The sequence below is a fragment of the Pristis pectinata genome, chromosome 11 (genome assembly GCF_009764475.1).
Source record: "Pristis pectinata isolate sPriPec2 chromosome 11, sPriPec2.1.pri, whole genome shotgun sequence".
Classification (NCBI taxonomy): domain Eukaryota; kingdom Metazoa; phylum Chordata; class Chondrichthyes; order Rhinopristiformes; family Pristidae; genus Pristis; species Pristis pectinata.
The window spans coordinates 85,390,229-85,415,150 of NC_067415.1; the positions used below are offsets into that span (position 1 = coordinate 85,390,229).

Genomic DNA, 24,922 nt, shown 5'->3' on the forward strand with positions numbered 1-24,922 from the left:
AGAAAAACATCCAGGAAGGAACTGAGCACGTTGAGTATCTGTGCCAGTAACATGTGGATACCACACAAACAGCAGAAAGAGCACACAATGTCTCAAACATCTGCCAGCCCCATTCCTCCCTGAGGCGCAGTCCTGCGGGTCCCACATAGAACTCTCCAGCCACCTCAGGGCTCACAGAACAGAAATGGAGGCAAATCATCTTTGACCCTGGGACACTGCCTAGGAGATGATGACGTTTACAAATGCACATCGTACAATGGACCTTGGCTGATTTTGCAGTTTTTGTTTTGTCATTTTTGGATTATTCTGGAAATACTTAGGACAGGTAGTAGCTGTGGAGAGAGACTATTGGTGACATTTTCATCACCACTCCCCAGTTCTGACATAAATTGGGAAGGTTATCAACCTGAAGTATTATAGTTTTGTATTCACTGATGCTGCCTGACTTGCTGAGATGTTCTTATTTCTGTCTAATTAACATCATTGTCTCCAGAGATCTTAACACCTAAACAATCTACTGGAGGAATTCAGCAGGTCAGGCGGCATCTGTGGAGGGAGATGGACAGTCGAGACCAAATGAAGGGTCTCAACTCGAAAGGTCGACTCTCCATCTCCCTCCACAGATACTGCCTGACCCGCTGAGTTCCTCCAGCAGCTCATTGCTCCAGATTCTAAAATCTTTTTCACTTCAAGTTTTATCCCATTTGCCTTTGAAGATTATCATTGACCCTGCTTCCAATGCCTTTCTAGTCAACACATTCTGCACTTAACTCACTGCATTAAAATGAAAATACAATTTGGTTCTTGTGAAAATTGTCCTAAATCTCTGTTTACCAGAGGAAATGGTATAGAACATAGAACAGTACAGCACAGTACGGGCCCTTCAGCCCACAATGTTGTGCCGACCTATATAAACACCTACTCCAGGATCAATCTAACCCTTCCCTCCTGCACAGCCCATAACCCTCTATTTTTCTTACATCCATGTGCCTATCTAAGAGTCTCTTAAATGTCGCTGTTGTATCAGCCTCTACCACCACCCCCGGCAATGCGTTCCAGGCACTCACCACTCTCTGTGTAAAAAACCTACCTCTGACATCTCCCCTAAACTTTCCTCCTCTGACCTTAAACTCCTCTGACCTCCTCTGGTATTGGCCATTGCCGCCCTGGGGAAAAGGTGCTGGCTGTCCACTCTATCTATGCCCCTCATAATCTTATATACCTTTATCAAGTCGCTTCTCATCCTGCGTCACTCCAAAGAGAAAAGCCCTCACTCGCTCAACCTTTCCTTATAAGACGTGTTCCATAATCCAGGCAACATCCTGGTAAATCTCCTCTGCACCCTCTCTAAAGCTTCCACATCCTTCCTATAATGAGGTGACCAGAACTGAACATGATAAGTGTAGGACTCCCTGTTTACTTTATCAAAGCCATTCATGATTTTGAATAAACAAATGCAAATCTCCCCCTTCCCTTCCCTGCTCTCAGGAGAATCACCCCAGCTTTTCCACTGTTTTCATATTACTGAAACCAGAATCACAATCAGATTTATTATCTCTGACATATGATGTGAAATGTGTTGTTTTATGGCAGCAGTACAATGCAAAGATATAAAATCACTATAAATTACAAAAATAAATAAACAGTGCAAAAAAAAAGGAATAACAAGGTAGTGTTCACAGGGTTCATGGACCGTTCAGAATCTGATGGTGGAGGGGAAGAAGCTGTTCCTGAAACATTGAGGGTGGGTCTTCAGGCTCCTGTACCACCTCCCTGATGGTAGTGATGTGAAGAGGGTCATGTCCCGGATGGTGAGAGTCCTTAGTGATGGATGCCGCCTTCTTCAGGCACCGCCTCTTGAAGATGTCCTCGATGGTGGGGAGAGTTGTGCCTGTGATGGAGCTGGCTGAGTCTACAACTCTCTGCAGCCTCTTGTGATCCTGTGCATTAGAATCTCTGATCCCTGAAGGATTGGAGAGATTAATTGACAAAAGGCTGGAAGAGATGAGTCATTATCAACAGCTGCTCACCAGAAAAAAGGGAGGCATTGGTTATGATAGGAAATTCCTGAGCTCCCTGAGTCCAGAAGGTTGTAAAGTACCTATCAAAAAAGCAACTGCTGTTCCTTAAACTCACATTGAGCTTTGCTGGAACAATGTGAAAAGCCAAACTCAGTGTGACACAAAGAATTAAAGGAACAGAGTAACTGCTAATATTTCTGAGTCAGCCGAGAAGCCGGCTTTGGGTGGGACATAAGGAATAGGAGCAGGAGTCGGCCATCTGGCCCGTCGAGCCTGCTCCGCCATTCAATAAGATCACGGCTGATCTGGCCGTGGACTCAGATCCACCTACCTGCCTTTTCCCATAACCCTTAGTTCCCCTACTCTGCAAAAATCTATCTACTGTGTCTTAAATATATTTAATGAGGTAGCCTCTACTGCTTCCCTGGGCAGAGAATTCCACAGATTCACTAGTCTCTGGGAAAAGCGGTTTCTCCTCATCTCCGTCCTAAATCTATTCCCCCGAATCTTGAGGCTATGTCCCCTGGTTCTCGTCTCACCTACCAGTGGAAACAACCTTCCTGACTCTATCTTATCTACCCCTTTCATAATTTTATGTTTCTACCAGATCCCCTCTCATTCTTCTGAATTCCAGCGAGTATAGTCCCAGATGATTCAGTCTCTCCTCATAGGCTAACCCCCTCATCTCTGGAATCAACCTGGTGAACCTCCTTTGCACCACCTCCAAAGCCAGTATAGCTTTCCTCAAGTAAGGAGACCAGAACTGAACACAGTACTCCAGGTGTGGCCTCACCAGTACCCTGTACAATTGAGGCATAACCGCCCTGCTCTTAAAATGACAATAGGACAGGGTGTGTGACCAGGATGTTTGGTATGTTGTGCATTCTTTTGCTGTTTTCACAGTCTAGTTTCACATACAAGTAATTATACAGCTACTGATGTCACTTATTTGGGAGGCAGAGGTAATGCAGTTTCTGGAAGAAACTACAGCTCAAGACAAACACAGTGAAAGATTGTTACATTACCACTGACGTGCTTAAGTTCATTCTTAGTGTGTCTACACTTCCCACTGCCTCGGTAAAGCAGCCAACATAAACAAAGACCCCATCCACCCCAAATGGTCTCTCTTCTCCCACTCCCATTGGGCAGAAGATACAAAAGCCTGAAAGCACGTACCACCAGGCTCAAGGACAGCTTCTACCCCACTGTTATGAGACTATTGTATGGTCCCCTAGTACGATAAGATGGACTCCTGACCTCACAATCTGCTTCGTGGTGGCCCTTGCACCTTATTATCTGCCTGCCCTGCACTTTCTCTGTAACTGTAACATTATATTCCGCATTCTGTTAGTGTTTTCCCTTGGACTAACTCAATACACTGTTGTGATGAAATGATCTGTATGGATGGCATGCAAAACAAAGTTTTCCGCTGTACCTTGGTACATGTGACAATAATAAACCCATTTACCAGTGATGTAGTCAGCAGGCTCAACTGACAGTGCGATAACAGCAGGTTTCCACCCTGTCCTATAGTCATTATGTGCAGCCTTAAAGAGACAGGTTATCAAAAGCCCTTGAGGACTAAAGATAGGTGATCTGCAAAGTGGTTGTCCAGTTTGATCTTTGCAGTATTGGAAGAGACCTTGTGAACAGCAAATACTATAGATTATATTAAAAGTGAAGGGGAGGAGGTAGAAGAACAAGTGTTTCATCTCCTCCGCTGCGAGGTAGTGGCAGGTGAACTGGTATGGGGTCAACCTTAGCATTAACTGGTGTTTCTTGGAGAGACTGATAAATGCATATCAGTCTGTGGACAGCTGAACTGAATGATTTAAGAACCTTGAGCAAATTGAGTGCCCCACTGAGATTTCCATTATGATAACTAAGATCATAGGTTATCCAAGTTAGAAAGTATCCTGAATGTGGAAGGTCAAAGACAAAGGTACAGGAACATTTGAATGGGTTAAGTGTGGAGACTGGTAGGTTGAGATTTAGTCAGCCAGAAGTAAGGTGTGAAAAACATTGCAAAACTGGCTGTGCATGTATTAAGCCAGATGTGGCAACCTCAATGATAGCCCAATGATAAAATTTCAGTTTAAAGCTGAAAGTTGAATCTTTAAACAGAGTAGATAGATAGAGCAGATAGTGTGTTACATTCACTAAAGATTCTATCTTTAGATAGACAGCTGGTATCTTTTTCCCAGCGTCAAAATGTCTAACACCAAAGGGCGTGCATTTAAGGTGAGAAGGGGTAAGTTCAAAGGAGATGTACGGGGCAGGTTTTTTACACAGAGAGTGGCGGGTGCCTGGAATGTGCTGCCAGGGGTGGGGGTGGAGGCAGATACGATAGAGGGGTTTAAGAGACTCTTAGATAGGCACATGAATGTGCAGAGAATGGAAGGAGATGGACATTGTGTAGGCAGAAGGGATCAGATTTGTTAGGCATTTAATTACTAGTTTAATTAGTTTGGCTCAACATTGTGGCAAGTGTTTTGCACTGGAAAGCTGTATTTTGACCTTTCTGCCAGCAGAAATCAAGACCCAATGGTTCATCCGTGCCTTTGAGAACATTTCTGTCATCACCACAGGGGAGGTAAGGCTGGCCACTTTGTTACAGGGGTTGAACGTTGCTGACCCCGGTCCAGAGTTGTTTCTGCTCCAACTGATTCCGAGATCCAGTCTAAGAGATGCCGGTCTGATGATGCATCTTTGCCAAATCCTGACCCACCTTGCTACTGTTGCTTATACAACCTGAGTGGATTGTTGAGCAGCTACTTTGGTGGGTCTGGAGCCACAGATGGGATGGTCTGGTTAAAGATGGCAGATTTCATTCCCTGAACAACATCAGTGAACCAGATTGACTTTTAAAACAATCTGACAAATTTACAGTCACTGTTACTGAGACAGGCTTCTTGTGAATTAATTTATTTATCTGAACTTAAATTCCTGAGCTGCTGTAGAGGGATTTGAACACTTGTCACTGACAGTTCATCCAGGTTTCTGGATTACCAATCCAACATCTTAACCACTATCCTTCATTTCTTCTTCATTTTTGAACGGTGAATGGTGACAATGTGAGGGGTACACAGCTGAGGCTGGACCGCTAATTGTTGCTAAAATAAAGAGTCAAGATTTTAAAAGGAATAATATAATCTTTCATGAGGCAGCTGTCCACAAAGTAATCCTTGTGGCCGTCATGACTCATCTGGCTCTTGAGTCAAATGGTTGTGGGTTCAATTCCCACTCTAAGGAGTTGAGCACAATCTCTGGATCTGGCAGGGCAGGGGTGTTGCTCGGTTGCACGTAACACCAGGTGAGGCGTTAAACCAAAACCTCGGCTATTATCGCAGTGAATGCAACAGATCCTACGGCAGCGTTTAATGACTGCATTTTCTCATTGCAGCTCGTGGCAGCTTGCTGCATATAAGTTGGCTGTGATGTTCTCTTATTAGAATAGCAATGACACATTAAAACTGTAGTTAGTTTTCTGTAAAGCACTTCGGGGGTTGCAAATTGACTGAAAGGCATTATATAAATGCATTACTATTTGTGGGATCCTGCTGAGTACAAATTGGCTCCTGAACTTCTGACATTACATCATGATTGCACTTCAAAACAGTACAGTACCTTGGAATAATCCGTGGTCACAGAAGGTGTTATGTCGGTGTAAACCTTTCCTTATAAAGATATGTGAACAAAATATATTGTTTTATTATAATATTTATATTATAACATTGTGTTCATACATCATTTATATGTAGTATAAATATTTAAACAATATAACACAATAAATAACATGGAAAATGGTGCAAATACTCAGCAGGTCAGACAGTAGCCGTGGAGAGAGTCATGATTTCAGGTCAATGACTTCCAACCAGGCTATGTTGTCAGACACAATGATAATTTCTGGCATTTACAGATCTCTGGCAGTGTTTTTCTGTCGCACTGAGATTATTAACAGCAAAATACTTTTTACCTGTCTCCTATTTTTAACTTAAAGTCTGAGCTGAATTTTAACTTCCTTGTTAAACCGGACTGGCTATGCCCCTCCTTAATTGCGATGCACTTTCTTTGCATCTCATTCTTACCACAGGACCATACAATACAGGAGCAGAATTAGGCCATTCGGCCCATCGAGTCTGCTCCACCATTCAATCCTGGCTGATTTGTTTTTTCAACCCCATTCTCCTGCCTTCACCCTGTAACCTTCACCCCCTTACCCATCAAGAACCCCACAACCTCTGCCTTAAATATACCCAATGACTTGGCCTCCACAGCCCTCTGTGGCAATGAATTCCACAGATTCACTGCCCTCTGGCTGAAGAAATTCCTCCTCATCTCAGTTCTAAAGGGACATCCCTTTATTCTGAGGCTGTGCCCTTGGATCCTGGACGTTCCCACTGATGGAAACATCCATGTCCACCTATCCAGGCCTTTCAGTATCCGGTAGGTTTCAATGAGATCCCCCCTCATCCTTCTGAACTCCATCGAGCACAGGCCCAGAGACATCAAACGCTCCTCATACGTTAAGCCTTTCATTCCTGGGGTCATTCTTGTGAACCTTCTCTGGACCCTCTCCAGGGCCAGCACATCCTTCCTTAGATACAGGGCCCAAAACTGCTCACAATATTCCAAATTCGGTCTGACCAACACCTTATAAAGCCTCAGCAGTACATCCTTGTTTTTATGTTCTAGTCTCGAAATGAATGCTTACAAGGAAGACCAAATGAAAATTTTGGCATCAGAGAAGACAGCAGATGCTGGAATCTGGAACAATCAGACAAACTGATGCAGTGTGCTGATACAGGGTCTCAACCTAAAACGTTGACCATCCCTTTGCCTCCACAGCTGATGCTCTACCTGCTGAATTCGTCCAGATTTGGCAGTTTCAGTACAGAGTACTCAGACTCCACCTGCTGGCCACTCAATGTGAAATGTTTTCTGGGTGGAAAGAATGTGCCTTTCATAGTGCCTTTTAATCACCTTGCAACCCCCAGAGTGCTTTACAGAAAGCTAAATATATTTTCAATGTGTCTTTTCTATCCTAATAAGAAAACACAACGGCCAACTTATATGTAGCAAGTTTCCCAGAAACTGCAATCATGGACAGATAATCTGTTTCTAAATTAAGTGAATGCCACAATATCTTTACCTGTAACTGAGAGAGGAGATTGGGTCTTGTTTTAACAGCACAGCTGATGGTGCAGCACTCCCACTGCACTACATTGTCTGAATTCTCAAGTGTCTGGAATGGAACTTGAACCTATAACCTTGTAACTTAGAGCTAAGAGTGCAACCCACTTCAACTGGAAGAAGTATTGGTATTGGTATTGGTTTATTATTGTCACTTGTACCAAGGTACAGTGAAAAACTTGTCTTAAATACCAATCGTACGGGTCAATTCATTACACAGTGCAGTTACATTGGGTTAGTAGAGTGCATTGATGTAGTACAGGTAAAAACAATAACAGAACAGAGTAAAGTGTCACAGCTAAAGAGAAAGTGCAGTGCAATAAGGTGCAAAGTCACAACAAGGTAGATTGTGAGGTCAGAGTCCATCTCATTGTAAAAGGGAACCGTTAAATAGTCTTATCACAGTGGGGTAGAAGCTGTCCTTAAGTCTGGTGGTACGTGCCCTCAGGCTCTTGTATCTTCTACCTGATGGAAGAGGAGAGAAGAGAGAATGTCCCGGGTGGGTGGGGTCTTTGATTATTCTGGCTGCTACACCAAGACAACGAGAGGTAAAGACAGAGTCCAAGGAGGGGAGGCTGGTGTCCGTGATGCGCTGGGCTGTGTCCACAACTCCTTGCAGTTTCTTGCGGTCCTGGGCAGAGCAGTTGCCGTACCAAGCCATGGTGCATCCAGATAGGATGCTTTCTATGGTGCATCGGTAAAAGTTGGTGAGTGTCAAAGGGGACAAACCAAATTTCTTTAGCCTCCTGAGGAAGTAGAGGCGCTGGTGAGCTTTCTTGGCCGTGGCTTCTACGTGATTTGACCAGGACAGGCTGTTGGTGATGTTCACTCCCAGGAACTTGAAGCTCTCAACCCTCTCGACCTCAGCACCATTGATATAGACAGGTCCATGTACACCGCCCCCTTTCCTGAAGTCAATGACCAGCTCTTTTGTTTTGTTGACATTGAGGGAAAGGTTGTTGTCATGACACCATTCCACTAAGCTCTCTATCTCCTTCCTGTACTCCGACTCATCGCTGTTTGAGATACGGCCCATGACGGTGGTATCATCTGCAACCTTGACATCAGTAGGAGGTTTGACCACCACCACCACCAGTGTCTGCAGAAGAACTTGGACGAGTTGGGACAGTGGGCAAAGAAATAGCAGGTGGAAAACATCGTAGGGAAGTGTGAGTTTATGCACTTTGGTTACAAGAATAAAGGTGTAGACTATTCTCTAAATGGGGAGCAAATTCAGAAATCAGAGGAGCAAAGGGACTTGGAAGTCCCAGTTCAGGATTCCCTTAAGATTAACTTGCAGGTTGAGGAATAGTAAAGAAGGCAAATGCAATGTTAGCATTCACTTAGAGGACTAGAATATAAAAGCAAGGATGTACTGCTGAGGTTTTATAAGGCATCAGTCAGACCACATTTGGAATACTGTGGGCAACTTTGGGCCCTATATCTAAGGAAGGATGTGCTGGCTCTGGAGAGGGTCCAGAGGAGGTATACAAGAATGATCCCAGGAACGAAAGGGTTAACGTATGAGGAGCGTTTGATGTCTCTGGGCCTGTGCTCGATGGAGTTCAGAAGGATGAGAGGGATCTTATTGGACTTACAGAATACTGAAAGGCCTGGATAGACTGGATGTGGAGAGGATGTTTCCATCAGTGGGAGAGTCCAGGATCTGAGGGGCACAGCCTCAGAATAAAGGGGCGTCCCTCTAAAACTGAGATGAGGAGGAATTTCTTCAGCCAGAGGGCAGTGAATCTGTGGGATTCGTTGCCACAGGGAGCTGTGGAGGCCAAGTCATTGGGTGTATTTGTAGCAGAGGTTGATAGGTTCTTGATCGGTAAGGGGGTTAAGGGTTACGGGGAGAAGGTAGGAGAATGGGGTTGAAAAATAAATCAGCCATGATTGAATGGCAGAGCAGACTCGATGGGCCAAATGGTCTAATTCTGCTCCTATGTCTTATGATCTTGTGGTCTCAGAAGAGAAGAGGTGAGAGGGCCTACACCTCAGGGTATAACTGTAACACTCTTGCCCTTACCCAGGTCACAATGAAAGAGAAGGCTGCCTTTAGGGGAGGAAAATCTCCCCTTCTACAGGAGACTCTGATTGTTTAGCAAGTCCCAAAAGAGAAATGGGAGATGAGTTAATCCAGACATGTTGAACAGGCATCTATTGCTCCAGCCTGACACATAATGAACCCAAGACTAAACACACGTTTTCAATAATTTCATCTGGGTTCTGGTTTCTCTGTTTCTCCATAACCTTGTAACAGAATAGGTGTCTGTTGGAGGAATGGTCATAACTCCAGTCAAGCCAAAACAAACCTTTCTGATAACGCCAACTGACCAAGACAAACAAAGCTTAGACAAACACCACACGGTCAACCTCCAGAGTTACGTAAGATCCTGGAAAATGCCCATCTGTGCAATCACAGGAAATAGATATAAAAGATTAACACTGAGACACCGGCTTTATGGAACTGAAGTTTACTCTTTGTCCTCATGTTTTGATTTGTGGCTGTTGTGTGGACCTGAGCTCTGGAGCTCTGACTGAGGAGCTGAATCTGCTACGGACCAGCCATTCCCAGCCTCTGCCAGTGGTAACCCCATTTATTCACACTCAGTAAATGGAGCAAGCCCTGTGGTTAACCAGGCTACACCCCTTCATCCCACCCCTCCTGCCTACCCTGCCATCCCTCTCTTCTCCATGTGCTTTTCATATTCCCCTTCAAGAACATCCCTGCCACTTACTGCAACTGCTCCCTATGAGGGTGAGTTCCACATTCTCCCCACTATCTCGGCACACACCTTCTTCTGGAGTTCCTTCCTGGATTTTGAAGTGATGACATATTTATAGATCCCAGCTTTGCTCTAACCTACAAACAACAACAGCTCCATGTCTAGTATATCCAACGCCTTCATAATTTTTAGTATCTTTATCAGATAACCTCTTAGCCTTTTTTTTTCCAAATAGGCCAAGCAGTTTCAACCTTTTCTAACAGTTACTTATCACTTCTCAGCTCTAGTATCATTCCCGTAAGTCTACCTTTCACTTTCGTCAGTACCTTACCCATTTCCTGGGTAAGGTTATTTGCATTGTGCATTTATGACAATGTGCCAGGCACAAGTTCAATTCACTGCTTTCATTTTGCAACGATAAGGATTTGAAACAAATTCTGAAGCACTTGAAGGCTTTCTCCGTTGCAGGGTAATCAGGGTAATGTTTCTCCAAAGCAAGCGGTAAATCAGGTTGCACATTTTGGTGATGTAACTGTTGCAAGATGTGCACATCTTCTTAGGTGATCCCTGGGATTTGAGGGTGACTTGCTACCATTCAGGTTCTGTGGGTTCTGAGGTGACCGATGAGGTGTGAGCCTCAGGCCCTTCCATTGGTGGGACAGGTGGTGGCGGACAGGGTGGGTGTTGGGTACTTCATAAGGTGGTGCACTGGGGATTCTTGAGGTTCTCGGTGCCATCCCGAATGCTCCTTCCCTACTTTGAGCAGTCTTGGGCCAGGGATTCCCAGGCGTCAATAGGGATGTTGCAGTTCCTTCAAGGAATCTTTGAGAACATCCTTGAATCTTTTCCTCTGTCCACCTGATGATCTCTTCCTATGACAAAACTTAGAATAGAGAGTCTGTTTCAAAACTCTGGCCTCAGGCACTTGAGCAAGCACCTCATCCAAAGATCTGACTGAGTGTAATTAGGACCTCGTGCTGGGGACATTGGTCTGGGGGAGGACACTGACGTAGGTTTGCTTATCCTTCCAGTGGATTTGGGGGATTTTCCAGAGGGTGGGTTTCCAGCATTTTGAAATCCCTCAAACACGTAGAAGGGCAAGGACTGCCCAATTGTCTGTCAGTTTTCTACCAAATTTGAGATCTTTACCTTCAAACAGACTTTTCCTCAGTTGATCAGACTGTACTGGCCTTTGACAAGTGCGCACGTGCGCACGCACACACACACACACACACACACACACACACACACACACACACACACACACACACACACACACACACACACAAGGTTGCAGTTATACACATACACATAAGAATTATAGCTATACATGCACACTTGCACACATGGACAGTAGAATTACATGCACAAAAACACAAAAATAGAATCACAAAGTGCTGGAAACACTCAGCAGGACAGGCAGAATCTCTCTATTCCCGGCCTGTTCATGTAACTGTCTAAATGCCTCTTAAACGTTACTATCATATCTGCTTCCCTGGCAACGTATTCCAGGCACCCACCACTCTCTGTGTAAAAAACTTGCTTCACAAATCTCCTTGAAACTTTCCCCCTCTCAGCTTAAGCCAATGCCCTCTTGTATTTGACATTTCCACCCTGGCAGAAAGACTCTGACTATCTAACTTATCTGTGCCTCCCATCATTTTATAAACTTTATCAGGTCACCCTTCAGCCTCCAACAATCTAAGTTTGTCCAACCTCTCCTTATAATTAATGCACTCCAGGCAACATCCTGGTGAACCTCTTCTGCACCCACTCCAAATCCTTTACATCCTTCTTATAGTGTGGTGACCAGAGCTCCAAATGCGACATAACCAAAATTTTATACAGCTGCAACATGATTTGCCAACTTTTATACTTAATGCCCTGACCAATGAAAGCAGGCATGCCGTATGCTTTCTTTACCACCCTATCCCCTTGTGTTGTCAGTTTCACGGATCTATGGACTTGCACCCCAAGATCCCTCTGCACATCAAAACTCCGAAGCATCCTGCCATTTACTTTATACTTTCCTCTTGCATTTAACGTCCTAGATTGCACCATTTTATACTTGTCTGGATTAAACTCTATCTGCCATTTCTCCACTCAACTTTCCAACTGATCTACGTCCTGCTGTAACCTGTGATAATCTTCCTCACTCTCCACAGCTCCACCAATTTTCATGTTGTCCGCAAACTTACTAATCAGACAACCTACATCTTCATCCAAATATGTATTAATATTACAAACAACTCAGGTCTCAGCATTGATCCTTGAAGAACACCACTGGTCAAAGACCTCCAGTCAGAAAACCACCCTCCACCACACGATCTGCCTTCTGTGACCAAACCAATTTTACATCCAACTTGCCATGGATCCCATTTGACTTAATCTTCTTGGCTAGCCTAGCTTGAGGAACCTCCTCAAATACTTTACTAAAGTCCATGTACACAACATCCACTGCCCTATTCTCATCAGTCATTTTTGTTGCTACCTCAAAAAACTGTCAAATTTGTGAGACAGAACTTCCTCACTCATAGCTATGCTTAATATCCATATTAAGTCCATGCTTCGTCAAATGTGAGTAAACTCTGTCCTTAGGAATCTTCTCCAGTAATTTCCCTATCACTGATGTAGGGCTCACTGGCCCATAATTTCCAGGTATGTCCCTTCTTAAACAAAGGAACAATATTAGCTATTCTCCAGTCCTCTGGGACCTCACCCGTGGTTAAAAAGGGTGCAGAAGATCTTTGTCAAAGCCCCTTGCCTCCCTCGGTATCCTGGAATAAATTCCAACAGGCACTGGGGACTTATCCACCCCAGAAGGGAGAAGGGTTACGAAAAATGTTGGACCATTGACACAGCCTTGTTCTGCACTGTTCTGCAATGGCTCTCATTCAAAACTAAAACCTCGACCATCTTTCGCCTCCACAGATGCTGCTTGACCCGCTGAGTTTCTTCCAGCAGTTTTTTTTCAAAAATATAAATGCTAGAAGAACTGTTTTACTTGTTTTTTGTTTTCTTGTGAATGCTGCTTATCTGATGCTATGTGCCTGTGATGCTGCTGCGAGTAAGCTTTTCATTGAACCTGCGCATGCATGTACTTGTGCAGATGACAATGAACTCTGACTTTGACTTTGAACTCAGCTGGTCAAGCATCTGCCTGGTTTCCCTCTCACAGATGCTGCTTGACTGGCTGAGTGCTTCCGACGTTTCTGTTGTTGCTTCAGATCCCAGGATCTGCAGTTGCATTTGTTTTCCCATTGACCTTGGTTGCATTTCCTCTGCACATCCCGTCAATGTCAAACAGACGGGTCTCCGGGCTGATTGACAGGCGGCTCCCACGGTCCCTGGAACTGGACCCTGTCAATCACCCCCACACTACCCTATCAGCTCCCAGATCGCTCCCCACCAATCGGCTGGAAGGGTTGGGGCGGGGCGGTGTTGCCGGCTGCCCCGCCTCTGCGCCCCAATCCCCACCAGCCAATTGGCGCATTAACTGTCAAGCCCTCGCGCTCCAGCCAATCAGAAGGCCAGTCCTTTCGGGCCAATCAGCAGGCAAGCTTGTCCGGGCCAATCGGGCGGGGGCAAGATGGCGGTGCTGTGCGGCGGGCGGCTCGGCTGTCGGCGGCTGCTGTAAGTTGGCGGTTCCCGGGCCCGGGGCACCGGCGGGGCGGGGCGGGGCACGGTGTGGGGCAGTCCGGCCTCAGAGAGCCCTCCTCCCCTCCCCTCCATCTCCTCCACTCTCCCCCCTCCTCCCCGCCCCCTCCCCAACCCTCTCCTCCTCCGTCCCCTCCCCGCCCCCTCCCCATTCCCCCAACCCTCTCCTCCCCCTCCCCAACCCTCTCCTCCCCTCCTCCTCCCCCTGCCCGCCCCCCTCCCCTCCCCCCAACCCTCCCCTCCTCCCCCTCCCCGCCCCTCCCCCAACCCTCCCCCTCCCCGCCCCCCTCCCCCCTCCTCCCCTCCCCAACCCTCTCCTCCCCCTCCTCCCTCCCCTCCCCCCTCCTCCCCCTCCCCGCCCCCCTCCCCTCCTCCCCCTGCCCGCCCCCCCCAACCCTCCCCTCCTCCCCCTCCCCCCCCAACCCTCCCCTCCTCCCCCTCCCCTCCCCCTCCTCCCCTCCCCCAACCCTCTCCTCCCCCTCCTCCCTCCCCTCCCCCTCCTCCCCCTCCCCGCCCCCCTCCCCTCCTCCCCTGCCCGCCCCCTCCCCCTCCCCCCAACCCTCCCCTCCTCCCCCTGCCCGCCCCCTCCCCTCCCCCCAACCCTCCCACCTCCTCCCCTCCCCCTCCTCCACTCCCCGCCCGCCCCCTCCCCCAACCCCCTCCCCCCTCCCATTCCCCCTCCCCCTCCATCCGCTCCCCCTTCCCCACTCCCATCCCCTTCCCTTCCCCTACACCCTCCCCCCACTCCCATTCCCCCTTCCCCTTCCATCCCCTCCCCCACCCCCTTACCTCCTACCCCTCTCCCCACCCCCTTCCCCCTCTCACCCCCCACCCCCTTTCCCCTCTCCCCACCTCTCCCCTTTCCTCCCCCCTCCCCTTCCCTCCCCCTTCCCCGCACCAACCTTCCATTCCACCCTCCCCCACTCCCTCGCTGCTTCCCCTGAACACCCCTTTTCCTCACCTGCACCATTCCCCTAATACAACCACCCTTCCTTTCTTCCCTGATCCATCTGCCCACAGAAGTGGTCCATTATCCTTAGGACTGATGCTGAACTCTGCTGTGCCCTCTCCAAGGCTTTGGTGTCCTTAAAGTCTGATGTCGAGTTAAGAAACAATTTTCCCTCTCACGCACAAGCTCTTTGACCTACACACACACAAAAACAAATAAAAGTATATTTCCATTGTATTAAGTGGGTTAGCAATTTGATGCAATTTTTGCATTCTAAAAGTCTCTTGGATGATATTAAATTTACAGCACTGTTCTTCCATATTATTTCTGTATAGGCTCTGCTGAGTTTACCGTGTTTATTTGCAATTTTATGCAAATAGCAATTTTATGCAAATAACAATTTTACCTTTCCTCATTCTTGGGGATTGAGGTAGAAGATCAGCCATGATTTTGATGATTAGCAGAGCTTGCTTCAATGGCCATTTTGACCATTCTCCTACTGTTTCTTACCTTCTTTCATTCAATTCACCATTATGATCTCCAATATTAGCTGTCAGTTGGAGTACAAAATTAAAGCCAACTTGAACCAATCTGAATCCAACCAGATCCTAAAGATTTATCTTTTTTTTCCAAACCCAACCTGATCTGTAGGCATTTGCAAAAAAGTAGTTTAAAAGAAAGATTTGCTGCATATACATTCATCAAAGCCAGAATTTACATGGTAATACAAATCAAATCACCTGACCTGGACAACCAACGTAGCTGGCATGGCTTGACTGCTCCTGTATCCTACCCTATTATTGGTATTCCTGCTTCTGATCTGAACTGACCTGAGGCGTGATTGTTTGTCATTGGGCTTGGGCCAGGTCAGCAGACTCTGCTCAATGTGTCATCCAAGACACTGCACCTCACAATCTAAATTACACCTTTCAAACCTCTGCTTGCTGGCCTCCATTGCTTTACATTTACACAAAGCATCTATTTTAAAATCCTCATTGTTTTGGAATCTTTAGTTTTCCACTCCCTAACAATCGTCCCTGAAACCCTTTTCCTTTTCTTTTTCAATCTTTTTATTAGTTTTCAAATTAATACAGATTAATATATAACATCAATGTTTGTACATGTAATACAAAGAAATCAGGAGAACAATCATGGCATAGATAGTCATAAAGAACAATAAAATATTAAAAAATCTGTAGATCCAACGATCTCTTAGTAAATGAATATAATATAAAAGAAAGGAAAGAAAAAGATTTATTATATAAATTAAAGAAAAGAAAAAGAAAAAAACCCCAAATCAATAAGAAAAATTACAAACAATATATCAAACCAAACTAAACTAAACAGAAAAATTTTTTAAAAAACAGACAAAAAAAAGACTGGCTTAAAATTTCTCAGTAGAAACAGAGTGTAGCGACTCACCGTCCGAGTAAGCAAACTGGGTCAGCGGTCGGGTCGCGCGTCATCGGAGCGGCGAGGCCCAAGATGGCATTGGGCCTTCGTCTTCCACGAGTGACAGAACCCGCACGCAGGAAAAGTTTGATGACGTAGCACATATGTCATTTCCATTTTTGGTGGGCGGGAACCATTCCTCTTAAAAGGCCTGCGAAAGGCAGGAAAATAAATCAGTTTCTGTTCTACAGCCCACCGACTAGTGCCTTTCTTTCACCTCGTGGTAGCAGCCGCTACAAGAGCAATATTATGACGTCAACTCCGTTCCTCTAAGTTGGAAAGTTATTGAAAGGGGATCTGTATCATGTGAAAATATTGAATAAATGGACTCCAAATATCTTCAAATTTAAGCTAAGGATCAACAGTACCACTCCTAATTTTTTCCAACTTTAAACATGATATAGTTTGGCAACCTTTTATACATTCCTACAATCTTGGGCTCTTGGCTCTTGATCATCTAGGAATTTAATCGGTCCGCCACTGGTAGTGCATTCCACTGAAGGCGTTCAAGAGGCTCTTAGATAGGCACATGAATGTGCAGAGATATGGACATTGTGTAGGCAGAACAAATTAGTTTAGTTAGGCATTTAATTATGTTTAATTAGTTTGGCAAAACATTGTGGGCCGAAAGGTCTGTTCTTGTGCTGTACCATGTACTTGTGCCATGTTCAATGATACTTTCTTTGAACCCACCATGCCTCAATTGGCTCATTGGCAGAGTTATCCAATTAGTGCAGTCCCCTTTCCTTTTTCCAGAACCCTGCAAAAATTATTTCCACCTTAAATCCAATATCTTTTGAAATGTATTTATTATTCACTACCTCATGTGATGGATTTGAATTGGCTTAAATGGCCTTTTCCTGATGGTTCTCACATTATAAGAGTGTAAACATTTGGTTGCCTTACTCCAATTTCATGGGCTTCATTCAAAATGGTGACTGCTACCTGTTATCCAATTGCTAGAATTAATGTTATAACCTTATCTACAGGATCTTCAGGAACACAACAAGGTTGTCTCTGCAACACAGTCCCTTCAGAGTAGTTGACAGAGGATTGTATTTGTGAGTAAATGATTGAAATTGAACATTATTGAAAAGTAGACTGTAATGTGTTCTTGCTGGTTTTACAAGGTTATAACAAGTCTGTTAATACATCTAAAACAGCTGGTAAAAGTCCTGTGTTTTTGTCATAGACTGATGCAGAACAGAAGAAGGGCATTTTTGAAGGGCCTATTCCCCCAATCTTCCCCCTTAGCCTTTGTAGTTTTTTCTTTCAAATATTTATCCCTGTCAATGTATCCAGTGCCCCATCTATCCCTGAGATTGCTGTCATACTTTTTATACTATTGAACTTACATCTCAAGTTTTCTCCCAATAATTTCTATTCTTCTCTTTGCTTGTGCTATGGTTTTGTGTGACCTTGCTCACTTTCCAGTTGGCAGAAGAGCTTTGCTCAGATTTATTATCACTGAGTTATATGAAGTGAAATCTGTTGTTTTCAAAGTCCAAGTCAAGTTTATTGTCATATGCACAAGTACACAGGTGCAATGAAAAACTTACTTGCAGTAGCATCACAGGTACATAGCATCAGATAAGTAGCATCAGTCCAGCAGCAATATGTTTTGCAGCAGCAGTCCAGTGCAAAGACATAAAATTAAATAAATAGTTCAAAAAAAAGGAATAACGAGGTAATGTTCATGGGTCCATGGTCTGTCAGAAATCTGATGACAGAGGGGAAGAAGCTGTTCCTGAATTGTTGAGTGTGGGTCTTCAGACCTGTATCTCCTTTCTGATGGTAGTAACGAGAAGAGTGCATGTTTCGGATGGTGAAGGTCCTTAGTGAAGGATGCCACCTTTTTGAGGTACCGCCTCTTGAAGATGTCCTCAGTGATGGGGAGGGTTGTGCCTGTGATGGAGCTGGCTGAGTCTATAACCGTCTGCAACCTCTTGTGATCCTGTGCGTTGGAGCATCCATACCAGGCTGTGATGCAACCAGGCAGGATGCTCTCCACTGTATATCTATAGAAATTTATAAGAGTCAATGTGACAAAGTTGGCATTGCAGTCAAACTGAACCCTGTCCTTGCAGGATAAAACCCTTTGATTCATCAGGTTATGCCTTGTGGTTGCAGTAGTTTAGTAGAGGCCTGGCCTGTTGGTTTGTAGACATGAGGTGAATCCCACGTGGAATTTTTAGGATTTAAATTCAAGTAGTTTAAATAAATCTGAAATAAAAAGCAAGTGTCAGTAAACAATAACTATAAAGATTCATCAAGTTAACTGATGTCCTTCAGGGAAGGAAATCTGCTATCAGTACCCAGTGGGTCCTATATGTCACTCCAGACCCACCAATGTGATTAACTTGGTTCTGGGAGCAATTAGGGAAATTGCTAGCCCTACCAGTGATATCCCAGTTCCTATAAATAAATACAAAAAAAAGTGTATGATAATGCCAGCATTTGACATTGATTTTTATTTTGCACCTTGATAAGGATATAAACAATGGGAGCAGACTTGCCCAATTAGCCCTTCAAGATCATGGCTGATCTAATCTTCACCTCAGCTTCACTTGGCTGTCTATTTTCCATAAGCTGTGATTTTCCCCCAGACAAAAATGTTGCCTCTCTTAGCCTTAAATATATTCAAGTGGCATGCAGCAATTAATGGTGCTCTGACACGGGTCCAGTAACCCAGGTTCAATTCTGACCTTGTGCGCTGTCTGTGCAGAGTTTGCACATTCTCCATATGACTGTGTGGGTTTCCCCTTGGTGCTCCAGTTTCCCCCCACATCCCAAAGATATGCTTGGTGTTAAATTAGTTGGCTGCTATAAGTTACCTTGAGTGTAGGCAGGTGGTAGGAGAATCAGGATGAGTTGGTCTGAGAAAAAATAGGTTATAGGGAAATGTGAGGGAATGGGACTGGTAGAGACTCTGAGCTGGAATAGATTTGATGGGCCGGATGGCCACCTTCTGCATTAAGGAAATATGAGGAAAATATAAAACAAATGTCCCTTCACAGTGCTCAAGGTAGAGCATTCCAAAGGTTCACAGTCCTCCACAGAGAACAAATTCCTCCTCAATTCCATCTCCTTATTCTGAAACAATGCAAGTTTTAGAGTCCCTTGTGAAGGACAACATCTCAACATCTACCTTATCAAACCCCTCTCAAAATCTTATGTGTTTCAGACACCAGACTTATGATATTCTTTGTTCTTTCCTTTAAGATAAAATGATTTGTTGTCACTGCAGTCTCTTGTTTCTCTGGGAAATCTATGTGTTGCTGTATTCTGCTAAGTGCTGCAGGCTGGACAAAGTGCTGCAGGCTGGACAAAGTGTTGCAGCAGCAAAACTCTCCACATTGCCAAATGATAGATGTTATTGTCACAGAATTAGCTGAAAAAAGGGCAAATTCTAGCTGGAACTTCTTTGAGCTGGTGTTCTTTACGAATGACTGATTTGGTATTATATATAAAATAACAGGATATGTAAATACATCAATTGGCAAGCAAGTTAGAGCAACTAATCTTGTGAGAGGTGGAATTATCTCACCAAAGTCCCTCCTGGAATTTCAGAATCAGAATCTGATTTATTATCGCTGACTTAGATTATGTGAAGTTTGTTGTTTTGCAGCAGCAGTGCAGGCAAAGACATAAAATTACGATAAATGATAAATATAAATAAATAGTGCAAACAAAAGGAATAACCAGGTAGTGTTCATGGACCGTTCAGAAATCTGATGGCAAAGAGGAAGAAGCTGTTTCTGAATTGCTGAGTGTGGGTCTTCAGGCTCCTGTACCTCTAAACAGAAGTGTTATTATAACTTTTACCTGAAATAATTATCATTTGATGGTATCGTTTCCATGTGAAGTTATATGCAACAACATTGAATGCACTTAAATGTATTGTTAACAGTGAGATCAGTACCTTTGCATGCCTCACCAAGAATACAAGTTTCAGAAGCCTAAGAAATCCTGTGGTGTATGGAACAAGTTAACATTTATACAGCAGAAACCAAATTTGTTCCGCAACATTTGTTTTATAGATTCTTCTGGGTTCTGTCTTTTCTCCCTTGAAACAATGACAATTTGTCAGACAAATTCAAAACACTTTGGCTGCTGGAAATCCAAAATGAAAACAGAAAATGCTGGAAACACTCAGTAAGCCAGGCAGCGTCTGTGGAGAGTGAGAAACAGTTAACATGCCAGGTTGGAGACCTTTATTAGAACTGGAATAAATTAAGGCAGTTTAGTGACAGGGAAAGGTTAAGTGAGGTTGAGGGGGGAGGGAAGTGCTAAAGAAAAGAACAAGCCTTAGCTTGGGTGAAGAGCAGATGTGATTGAATGACAAAAGCAATGATGGTGCAAAGCAAGACTAGAGTGATGGGTGGGTGGTACAAGCTGGAGTTTGCCCGTTTTTCTTTTGATTCCCTCTCCTCCTGTCTAGACTACTCTTTGTATATAGTCCTGTTAGCCCTCGTGTTTTTGTAGAAGTCGACCCGCGCTCTGTAATAAATCAGACAACAGCAGAACCAAAGAACTTACGATAAATGCTTTATTAGTTTAACGCTAGCAGGAGTGGGGGTTACAGAAAAAGAGTAAACAGTGTAACCCAAGCTCTGTTCTTATCCCACTCGAAGATGCCTCGGTTAGTGTGTATCTTTTATACCCACTTCGCAAGGAACCTTCGTGGGAAGTTGCACTCACTACGGCAATTACTTACAGCAAGCTTTAGCGAAACGAGATATGTCTAAAGTAACTATGTCTTTCTTACCCACACCTGGCCCTCACTTTCAGCCATAACTATAATCACCCCATGGCTGAGGTAATTCTTTACTATGGGAAGAAGCTGACAATGAGAAGCATACCATTAACCCTTACATTGCCAGTTATTAACCCTTGCATTCCCAGCTATCTTTTACATTTTGGCCATGCACTCATTCATGCCGTGTGTGTACTTTGACTGTTTGGTCGGAGGGTGTATTTATGACTTAACCAGGTCCTTCTCTTGTTCGGCACCACACGTCTGCTTCTGGCAGCGATTGTGTAGTGATGAGGAAATAAGAACCTCCTAGTGTGCAGAAGCCAGGATGGCCCAGCCCTACCACTGCTGGAGCCCAAGGGAGGGAAACACAACAGGAAACTTGAGCCCTTCGTAGGTGTGTGGGGGACTTCAAATTTGCCAGCTTTTGGATAGACATTTAAGCATATGCTTAATATTATGTGGTAAATGTGCATGTGGGTCCATAACTTAATTCTTTTTCTAAAAATGAATGTTATGTTGACCCAGTGCCCCTATTTCAAATAACCTTCTCCTCATTTCCCCCTCCTATACTACTACCACATCCCCTTCCCCCTTGTCTTGTGGATAGCCAAGGCCACTCACTATAGCGGCTTGTTAAACTATTGGAAGACACTTGTTGATGTTGTTGAAGTAAGTGTTTTCTACTTATGGTGCCAAGCATGCAGGACTTGTTGAGGCTAGAGGTGTTGGGGTTGTGTTACTTGGAGCTGAGTCTGTTCAGGGGAAATTCAGTAGACTAGTTCAAAATCATGAAGCCTTTCCCTTAGGGTCAATCTGGAGAAACTCATTTCCATGGCAGTAGGGTTGAGAATCAGAGGGTATTATTTTAATGGGATTCCCAAATGGGATTCTTTTGATCTCTCAATTATCTCGTCATGGCCCTTGCACCTTATTGTCCGCCTGCACTGCACTCTCTGTAACTGTAACACTATATACTGCATCCTCCTTTTGTACTACCTCGATATACTTGTGTTTGGAATGATCTATCTGGATGTCATGCGAACAAAAGCTTTTCACAGCATCTTGGTACATGTGACAATAATAAAGCAATTACCATTTAAAGAGCTAAGGGATAGATGGAAATCTTATTTTGACCCAGCCTGCTAATGTGATCTAGTACACGCCATCTGAAGGTGTAATGGGAGCAAATAGAATCTTTCAAAAGGAATTGGACATTTTCTCCATGTAGGGAAAATGTGCAAGGCTGTGGGAGTAAAGGCATGGGATGGGGGCTTATTGGATGGGGCTTTCAAAGAGATATCGCAAGCACAGTGGCTGAAATGGCCAATTTCTATGTTATACAATATCGGGTACATTGCTGTAATAGGAATGGGACCAGACTTCAGTGATGCTGAGTATCATGACTTGATGCAGTGTTTTATGAAGAGTTAATACCATTTTGTGGTTGGGGGAATGGGGGGGGGCGCGGGTGGGGGGAGGTGAAGGAAAATGACAGTTCAAGGCTCAATGATTCAGTGAAGCAGTTGAAAGATGTAAGGAGATTGTGATTTCCCCATTCCACGTTCTTTCCTTCTATCCTGAAGGTGCTGACTCCTGCTGGAATACACCTTTGCTGCCATCAACTGGCAGGAAGTCTCAAATACATCTCCTAGAGGTTACTCTGCATGTTTGAACTGGACAGTGAATGCTGGATCTTAATCTAACCAGAAACACTACTGTAGCTGAGGTCAGTTCTGTTCTCCCAGACATGTATTACAGTAGATTTGATTTTGTATGGATGTTTTTTTTTGCTGAAGTCCAAAGACTCAACAACCTTGAAGAGAAAAAAATCATCTCACCTTTTGTCTTAAGTGACCCTGAGGTGGCTAGCTACACACTACAAAATGAAGACACAGAGTCACTGACTTGAAATCAGAAGTCGAATGAATGACGGGGCGCGGTGCGCCTTTAGTATCCGAAAACTTCCCACGCTACAGTACGTGTGCTAACATCACGCACAGGTCACCTGACCTTCCCGCATGCTGGCTTTCCTAGCCCGACGATGGGGAAGAAGGAGGGCCCAGCGCCATCTTGAATCAGGGCCTCCGACGACGTTCGCAATGTCGGGAGCCGGTTCGATGCTGGTGCGGTGAGTCGCTACATAACCCCCACCCCCAGAACTGGCGATACTGTCGCGAAAACCAGAATTAAATAAACTATGACTTGGGTGGCCTGCCCCTGCGTCGCGCTCGCTGGACCATCACGGGTTGGTCCAAGTCTAAATGAGCCGACTTCAGCCAATCAATTGTAAAAACCTCCTCGCGCCCCCCCAATGTCCAGCACGAACATAGACCCATTGTTCTTGACGACCCGAAGTGGCCCTTCGTACAGCTGCTGCAGCGGTGTTTGGTGCCCGCCCCTCCTGACGAAGACAAATTTACAGTCTCGGAGGGAAGTCGGCATACGGGTCGGGGCCTGTCCGTGTCACGAGGTGGGTGTCGGGGCCAGGTTTCCAAGCCGCTCGCGCAGCCGGTCGAGCGCTGTGGCAGGTTCTTCCTCTGGCCCCCAAGGGGCTGGTAGGAACTCGCCGGGGAGGACTAAGGCCATTCCGTAGACCATCTCCGCGGATGAGGCATGCAGGTCCTCTTTTTGGCGCGGTGCATATCCCCAGCAGGACCCAGGGGAGTTTGTCCACCCAGTTGGGCCCCTTAAGGCGGGCCATGAGTGCCGACTTCAGGTGTCGATAGAACCTCTCCATCAGCCCATTGGATTGCGGTGATAGGCGGTGGTGAGGTGGATCCAGGAACCCCACAAGTCAGCGACGGCAGACCACAGGCCGGAGGTGAATTGAGCTCCCCTGTCTGAGGTGATATGTGCCGGGACACCGAAATGGGCCACCCAAGTTGACAAAAGGGCCCGTGCGCAGGACTGGGTGGAGGTGTCTGCGAGGGGAATGGCTTCAGGCCAGTAGGTAAAACAGTCAACAATCGTGAGGAGGTACTGCGCTCCTCTGGAGACTGGGAGGGGGCCGACCAGGTCGACATGGATATGGTCGAACCTCCGGCAGGTAGGTTGAAAGTCCTGCAGGGGGGCCTTCACATGCTGCTGTACTCTCAAGGTCTGGCAGTGTGTGCAGCACCGGGCCCGTTCAGAAACCTGTTTACGCAGGCCACACCAGATGAACTTGTCGGACACCATCCGGACAGTAGTCCGGATGGATGGGTGTGCAAGGCCCTGGATGGAATCAAACACCCGTCGGCGCCAGGCAGCTGGGACGATGGGGCAGGGTCTACCTGTGGAGATATCGCAGAGCAGGGTGCGCTCACCGGGGCCTACCAGTAGGTCTTGCAGTTGCAGGTCTGAGACTGCAGAGCGATAACTGGGCATCTCCATGTCCATTCGCTGTGCCTCCGCCAAGGCGCCGAAATCCACCCCTTGCGACAAAACTTGGATGGTGGGCCATGACAATGCAACTGCGACCACATTCTCTTTCCCAGACAGATGGCGGATGTCAGTGGTGTACTCTGAGATGTACGACAAGTGCCGCTGCTGCTGTGCTGACCGGGGATCTGAGACCTTGTTGAAAGCGAAGGTCAACGGCTTGTGGTCGGTGAAAGCTGTAAATGGCCTGCCTTCCAAGAAGTATCGGAAGTGTCTGATGGCCAGGTACAACACCAACAGCTGGCGGTCAAAGGCGCTATATTTGAGCTCTGGTGGTCAAAGGTGCCTACTGAAAAACACCAGCGGTTGCCAACACCCTTCGCTAAGCTGCTCTAGAACGCCTCCGACCGCTGTGTTGGAGGCATCGACCGTGAAGGCAGTCGGGACATCTGTACGAGGATGCACCAACATGACCGCGTCTGCCAAGGCCTGCTTGGTTTCGACGAACGCGGTGTGAGCCTCTTCCGACCAAACAATGTCCTTGCTTCCACCCGACAGGAGAGCAAACAACGGGCGCATGATGCGGGCCGCAGTTGGTATGAACCGGTGATAAAAGTTTACCATACTGAGGAATTCCTGCAGGCCCTTGATGGAGGTGGCTCTGGCGAAATGGCGGATGGCGTTGACCTTTGCAGGCAGGGGCGTGGCACCGTGTTTGTCGATCCGATGGCCCAGGAAATCGATCGCCTCAAGCCCGAACTGGCATTTGGCTGGGTTGATGGTCAGGCCGAAATCCCTCAGG

The 24,922-nt window shown here is 45.8% G+C and overlaps 1 protein-coding gene across 4 annotated transcripts in view; it reads left to right on the forward strand.

The window, feature by feature from the left end:
• Window positions 1-13,527: 13,527 nt before the first annotated feature.
• clybl (citrate lyase beta like) overlaps window positions 13,528-24,922 on the forward strand; it is a 123,875-nt gene continuing 112,480 nt past the window's right edge. Inside the window, exons 1-4 of one of the 4 annotated variants that reach the window (XM_052026731.1) lie at window positions 13,539-13,576; window positions 16,991-17,062; window positions 22,344-22,486; window positions 22,612-22,888. In XM_052026731.1, coding sequence (XP_051882691.1) covers window positions 22,779-22,888 — 110 coding nt within the window. In that variant the 5' untranslated portion in view covers window positions 13,539-13,576; window positions 16,991-17,062; window positions 22,344-22,486; window positions 22,612-22,778. Of the gene's footprint in view, window positions 13,577-16,990; window positions 17,063-22,343; window positions 22,487-22,611; window positions 22,889-24,922 lie in introns of those variants that run through there. The other 3 variants (XM_052026730.1, XM_052026732.1, XM_052026729.1) reach the window with 3 other exon arrangements.